The sequence below is a fragment of the Hyperolius riggenbachi genome, chromosome 2 (genome assembly GCF_040937935.1).
Source record: "Hyperolius riggenbachi isolate aHypRig1 chromosome 2, aHypRig1.pri, whole genome shotgun sequence".
NCBI classification, from domain to species: Eukaryota; Metazoa; Chordata; class Amphibia; order Anura; family Hyperoliidae; genus Hyperolius; species Hyperolius riggenbachi.
Genome location: NC_090647.1, coordinates 16,643,339 through 16,650,350, shown reverse-complemented (window position 1 = coordinate 16,650,350; position 7,012 = coordinate 16,643,339). Strand labels below are relative to the sequence as shown.

Here is a 7,012-nt window from a genome sequence, read left to right as displayed (position 1 = left end):
TGCTGGACACGTCTATGTATAAGAGAGAGAGGGAGAGGGAGAGAGCGAGAGAGTGAGTGTGTGTGTGTGTGTGTCTGCAGTCAGGTGGCACGTTTGTCTTGTGGCTATGGAGTACCAGATGGGTGTGGTCAGCCGGTGAGTGCTGCGTCACAGCCCCGCCCTCCTCTGTGCTATGTGGTCTGATCAGTGTGGAATAAGTGCCCCGACAGGTTCTACCACCAGGGCAGCCCCACCTCATTCCACCGACTGCTCTCCACTGCAGCCCCAGGACAGCGAAATACACCCACAGCGCATGTGGGGCGCAAAACATCCTCAGTGATGTAATAAAGGCATTAAATGGCACCTAGTTGAGAAAATAGAACAGCAGTGCTTTCTATGTGGTCAGGCTGGAACGTGAAGGCTTATCTTCAGAAAGGTTCTCATTACGTCCCAATACATACCTCCCAAGGTAAAGTGGACCTGAACTCAACTTCCTCTATGCTCTAAAAGATAAGCAACAGCATAAAAAACTTTACAGAAAAACATGTATTTGTTACGGCTGACACAAATCTTGCTATAAATCAGCAGTGTGTCTACTTTCTGCTTCCATGGAAGCAGATATAGGCTTTACACCCTGTGTTTACAAAATTAGCTGCTCTGCCGTGGCAGAGAAGATTCCTGAGCAGACACAGCTGAGAGATCTAATTACAGTGGCGATTAGCGACAGATGAGGGGAATTAGACAGGATAAACTCTCTAAATACATACAGGGTGCATTTCTCTATGTTTCACTTCTGTCCTGTGCAAGAGTTCAGGTCCACTTTAATAAAGAGGGACATCTTTAAAGGGAACCTGAGGTGAGAAGGATGTGGAAGCTGCCATAATTATTTCCTTGTAAACAATACCAGCTGCCTGGCAGCCCTGATCTTCTGGCATATGTAATATCTGGGTCAAAAACCTGGAACAAGCATATGGCAAATTCAGTAACACCGGAGTCAGAGCACCTGATCTGCATGCTTGTTCAGGGTCTATGGCTAAAAGTATTAGAGATCAGGATGACTGCCAGGCAACTGGTATTGTTTAAAAGAAAATAAATATGTCAGCCTCCATATCGCTCTCACCTCTGCTTCCCTTTAAGACACGCCCCTGCTCCACCCCTATTTGTGCCCCCACTATAGTCAGGCATAGCATAAAGAATTCATAAGCAGAAGAAGTAATTCTTTTTTCTCATTACAACTTTTCCTTTACATTAATATTTGAGGCTGGGTTCACAGTGGGACGTGTATACAGTATGTATGTTTGTGCTTGTACAGTGTGTGCGCGTGTACAGTGTGTGTGTGTGTACAAAGTGTGTACAGTGTGCAGTGTGTGTGTACAGTGTGCAGTGTGTCTACAGTGTGTGTGTACAGTGTGTGTGTACAGTGTGCAGTGTGTCTACAGTGTGTGTGTACAGTGTGTGTGTACAGTGTGCAGTGCGTGTGTGTGCAGTGTGTGTGTACAGTGTGCAGCGTGTCTACAGTGTGTGTGTACAGTGTGTGTGTACAGTGTGCAGTGTGTGTGTACAGTGTGCAGTGTGTGTGCAGTGTGCAGTGTGTGTGTACAGTGTGCAGCGTGTCTACAGTGTGTGTGTACAGTGTGTGCGTACAGTGTGCAGTGTGTGTGTACAGTGTGTGTGTACAGTGTGTGTGTGTGTACAGTGTGTGTGTGTGTGTGTGTGTGTGTGTGTGTATGTGTACAGTGTGTGTGTACAGTGTGCAGTGTGTGTGTACAGTGTGCAGTGTGTGTGTACAGTGTGTGTGTGCAGTGTGTCTACAGTGTGTGTGTGTGTGTGTGTGTGTGTGTGTGTGTGTGAGTGTGTGTATACAGTGTGTGTGTGTGTGTGTGTACAGTGTGTGTGTGTACACAGTGTGCATACAGTATGCAGTGTGTCTACAGTGTGTGTGTGTGTGTGTGTGTGTGTGTGTAGTGTGTGTGTGTGTGTGTGTGTATACAGTGTGTGTGTACAGTGTGTGTGTGTGTGTGTACAGTGTGTGTGTGTGTGTGTGTGTACAGTGTGTGTGTGTGTGTACGTGTGTGTGTACAGTGTGCAGTGTGTCTACAGTGTGTGTGTACAGTGTGTGTGTACACAGTGTGTGTGTACAGTGTGTGTGTACAGTGTGCAGTGTGTGTGTGTACAGTGTGCAGTGTGTGTGTACAGTGTGCAGTGTGTGTGTACAGTGTGTGTGTGTGTGTGTGTGTGTGTGTGTGTGTGTGTGTACGTGTGTGTGTGTGTACAGTGTGCAGTGTGTCTACAGTGTGTGTGTGTGTGTGTGTGTGTACACAGTGTGTGTGTACAGTGTGTGTGTACAGTGTGCAGTGTGTGTGTACAGTGTGCAGTGTGTGTACAGTGTGCAGTGTGTGTGTACAGTGTGCAGTGTGTCTACAGTGTGTGTGTGTGTGTGTGTGAGTGTGTGTGTATACAGTGTGTGTGTACAGTGTGTGTGTGTGTGTGTACACAGTGTGCATACAGTATGCAGTGTGTCTACAGTGTGTGTGTGTGTGTGTGTATATATGTATATGTGTGTGTGTGTGTGTGTATATATGTATGTGTGTGTGTGTATATATGTATATATATGTGTGTGTGTGTGTGTGTACAGTGTGTGTGTACAGTGTGTGTGTGTGTGTGTGTGTGTGTGTGTGTGCAGTGTGTGTGTGTGTGTGTGTGTGTATACAGTGTGTGTGTGTGTGTGTGTGTGTGTGTATACAGTGTGTGTGTGTGTGTGTACAGTGTGTGTGTGTGTGTGTGTGTGTGTACAGTGTGTGTGTGTGTGTATTGTGTGTACAGTGTGTGTGTGTGTGTATACAGTCTGTGTGTGTGTGTGTGTGTACAGTGTGTGTGTACAGTGTGTGTGTGTGTCTGTGTGTGTGTCTGTGTGTGTGTGAATGCGGTATATTAATACGTGTGTTTGTATATGAATGTGTGTGTATGTGTGTTTTGTATATGAGTGTGTGTGTGTGTACAGTGTGTGTGTGTGTGTGTGTACAGTGTGTGTGTGTGTGTACAGTGTGTGTGTGTACAGTGTGTGTGTGTGTACAGTGTGTGTGTGTGTGTACAGTGTGTGTGTGTGTGTGTATAGTCTGTGTGTGTGTGTGTATACAGTCTGTGTGTGTGTGTGTGTGTGTGTGTGTGTGTGTGTGTGTGTGTGTGTGTGTGTGTGTGTGTGTGTGTACAGTGTGTGTGTCTTTGTGTTTGTGTGTGAATGCGGTATATTAATACGTGTGTTTGTATATGAGTGTGTGTGTGTGTGTGTGTGTGTGTGTGTGTTTTCTGGGTTTATTGGAGAGAAAATACAGTGTGTGTGGAGGGGGGAATGGATAGTAAGACATAGACTGTGATATGCACACCTGTACTCCCCTCCCCCACTGTCCAACAGGTGGAGTGCTCCTTTAGTCCCCGCCCCCTGGCATAGTCAGGTATATAGCTGGGAAGACTCACATCTCCTGGTGCCCCGCAGGGTGAGTGGCTTACGCTTGGCTTGTGCTGGGCTCCCGCAGGGCTCTGGCTCTGGTAATGCAGCTGGTATTATGGATGGAAGTTGCACTCTGGCGCCATCTTGCCACACCCAGTATAATGCACCCCGGACTCCTCCCCCCGCACAGCACCTCAGCCAATCACCGTCACGTGTCCCCGGGTGACTGCCTGTCAAAGCTGACTGTCCTGCACTCCGCTGTCTACGTCACCGCTTTTGGGTGTACCAACATGGCCGCCGGACACGTCACTGACGTTACTCAGGCGCGTCCCGTGACACCGCTCCACCAATGGGAGAGCTGCCTGCGAGCTGTCAGTCTGCGGCTGAAAATGATCTCCGAGAAAATGGCGGCATTCTGAACAGGAGGCAAGAAAAAAACTATTCTATAACTACTACACTCTATACACACTGCTACTATAATATACTATACTGTATAGAGCGGGTTACGTATTGGTAAACACCAGAGTGTGTGCAGAGGGAGACCTGGAAAAGAGGACCTGTCTCCTCTCTTGTCTGGTGACCCCCCCTCCCCCCTTATGTAGCCCCCCCCAGGCCGGGTACATGTGCCCTGAAGTCCCCCTCAGCAGGGTCTAGAAGCCGAGAAGTAAAAGAGCAGTTTCATTATAATAATTGTCTGTGAGCACATGGAAATGCTCTGCAGAACTCTAATGTCAAATGATGTGACCTCCTGTCAGCTGACAGCCAACTACTTGCACAAAAGTGAAGCTAAAACTGAGCTTCTTTGCCAGCCTGAAGTCTCTGGCATAACTCCCAAACTGTCCCTCTGTCCTCATTTGTCCCTCTTTCAGGACTTTGTCCCTCTTTGTATGTAAATATATATATATTTCTCTACTAAAAAATGTGTTTGACTCTAAACTTTAACCCATCCTTTAAAGAGAATCTGTATTGTTAAAATCGCACAAAAGTAAACATACCAGTGCGTTAGGGGACGTCTCCTATTACCCTCTGTCACAATTTCGCCGCTCCTCGCCACATTAAAAGTGGTTAAAAACAGTTTTAAAAAGTTTGTTTATAAACAAACAAAATGGCCACCAAAACAGGAAGTAGGTTGATGTACAGTATGTCCACACATAGAAAATACATTCATACACAAGCAGGCTGTATACACCCTTCCTTTTGAATATCAAGAGATCATGTGTGTGTTTCTTTCCCCCTGTTCTCATGCACTGAAGTTTCAGGCTGCTCTTTTCTTCCTGCAAACAGCTTTGCCCTTGTCTGTAATTCCTCAGTATGTGAAAGCCCAGTTAGCTCAGAGGACGATTTATCCAGCTTGTAAAAGAGAAGAGAGAAGCTGCCCTAATCTAAATAATACACAGGCAGTGTGCATAGTGGGGCCTGGAAGGGGGAGTTCATAGCAGAATCCTCTGGCTACCAATAATGGGCGGGAGAGGGGAGCTGCATCTGGCTACCGGACACTGCCCTGAAAATCCCCGTCTTGCTGCAAGAGTTATTTAGCTGTGCAGAGGAGGTGTCCTTGTTGCTCATTTTCTACACCTGTACTAACCTATGGATTGGTGGCAAACGTGGACACTCCCATATCACAGTTCCTGTTAGGAATTCTGTAAGAAATACTGTTTTACATACTTACAGTTGCCATGCTCAGAACTGACACAAGACTTTATTTGGCCGCCAGTTAATGCCGCTGCCTTGCAAACGTGAGATTCAGCTACATGTACAGTATTTGCAGCCAAAGGGTCCTTGTGGCCCCCAGCGAGCAGCAGAACTGCTTGACAAATAAGTCATTAAACCCTGCTGTGTCCACGGCCAAACAGAAGAAGGGCCTTGTTTCTCAGCGGAAGCAGAGCCTCCCTTTAATCAGCTGTCCTGTGCAAAGTTCTACTTGATTTCCTGCCATTTCCAGTTCCTGTACGACAAACAGCAAGAAGTTTTGAATCAGAATGATACCATTTATTTATTTATTAATTAACGTCTTGCTTTGAGGCCTGGGATCCACTAGAGCGATTTCTTTTGAGCATTTAGGAAGCCATTCAAAACGCTAGCGATTTCCCTAAACGCTCAGCTAATGTTAACGGATGGGCCAAATCCCACTGGAGCGATTGCGATCACCAAAATCGCAAACCCAGCACATGCAGCATTTTGGTGGCGTTTGCGTTTCTGCAATGCATAGTATATAGATGCTGGTGTAATCGCTCATGAATCGCTACACAGAGCGATTTGCTAGCATTTTTAAATTACTTCACACTAAAATAAAAAATTAAATTATTGAAAGGACCAATCAGAATTAAAAACGCTAATCGCAAATCGCTACAAAATCGCTGGCAAAAAAGCTTACACTTTTTTTGAATGCGATACCAAAATCGCCAGAAAATGCTAATTAAAAACGCTAGCGATTGCGATTTGTAGTGGCTTCCAGGCCTTACTGATGGCTAACGGTGCAAAACCCTATGGCTACTACAACAAACAGTTCACCTAAAGTCATGTTATCCAATCTCTATCCATGACTTGGTTCCTCTGTCCACATAGATAGTCGTGGATATCTTGGATATATATCGCCCCAATCTCTGCACCCCCCCCTGGTGACATTCCTCTATCTGTAGGGAATGGGCTGTTTCCTGTCCTCAGGATTCCGCACTGGATCAGGCTGTGTTGTATTTGCAGGTGGAGAGGACTTTGCCTCCGGGGATGATGATGGCGGCTACGACCTGGTCAGAGCGGATGCTTGAACTCTTACATCGGCTGAATAATCTTCAGAGAGGAGGTATTATTATTATTACTGTATTCATAAAGTGCCAATTACACAGCGCTGGACAATAAATAGGGAAACAGACAATGATAAAAAAAGGGATGACAGATAGCACAAGATCATAGAGGGAAACTAGGTGCAAAGTATAGGCAGCCGTGGCCTCTGCCTAACATCCTCCGCCTGACAGAGCCATCTCTCCCACTAATGCAGAGCAGCAGGAAACACCAGAGTTCTCTTCACTTCTTCCAGCTGCTCTGCTGCATCCTCCGTACGGCTCCTGGCTTGTCACCTGACCTGGATTTGGTCACATGACATGCATTGGGAGCTGTACAGAGGATGCAGCAGCGCAGCTGGAAGAGTGAAGAAGACTGGTGCCCAGAGCTCTGGAATGTGTTTTCTGCTGCTCTCTGCATTCGTTGGAGAGAGGCATGCCCCCCCATAGGTGTCAGTTACTTGAGAGTTCTGGTATCGGTATACTATTGATCACACATGCCAGTTCTTTGCCTGATCTGTACTCGGGGGTAGCTCTGCATTGCATTGTACTGCACTGTTTTCAGATCAATATCAGACCAGATGTCTGCTGAAACCTTGACTAAAATCTAATGGTGCAAAGTGGGGCATCAGATTAACAGTCGTCATCTGCAAGACATTGATCGTTTACTAGATCTACCACAAATCGTGTAGTATATGCCTAACATAACCGTGCTCTGCCTTGCACACACACTCACACTATCTATCTTTACATACTTTGCAGGGTGCGTCTTTATGGCTTATGCAGCTTATTTTTCTTATTCAAACCA

At 46.3% G+C, this 7,012-nt stretch overlaps 2 protein-coding genes across 4 annotated transcripts in view; one reads left to right on the top strand and one right to left on the bottom strand.

Moving 5' to 3' along the window:
* Window positions 1-3,603, bottom strand: part of PGAP2 (post-GPI attachment to proteins 2) — a 17,058-nt gene extending 13,455 nt beyond the window's left edge. For 2 of the 3 annotated variants that reach the window (XM_068266504.1, XM_068266506.1), the window contains exon 1: window positions 3,454-3,603. In XM_068266504.1, coding sequence (XP_068122605.1) covers window positions 3,454-3,455 — 2 coding nt within the window. In that variant the 5' untranslated portion in view covers window positions 3,456-3,603. Of the gene's footprint in view, window positions 28-3,453 lie in introns of those variants that run through there. The other variant, XM_068266505.1, reaches the window with a different exon arrangement.
* Window positions 3,604-3,755: 152 nt separating this feature from the next.
* LOC137542420 (uncharacterized) overlaps window positions 3,756-7,012 on the top strand; it is a 37,112-nt gene continuing 33,855 nt past the window's right edge. The window contains exons 1-2 of the mRNA XM_068264315.1: window positions 3,756-3,853; window positions 6,128-6,227. Of these exons, the coding sequence (XP_068120416.1) occupies window positions 6,152-6,227 (76 nt within the window). The 5' untranslated portion in view covers window positions 3,756-3,853; window positions 6,128-6,151. The remainder of the gene's footprint in view (window positions 3,854-6,127; window positions 6,228-7,012) is intronic.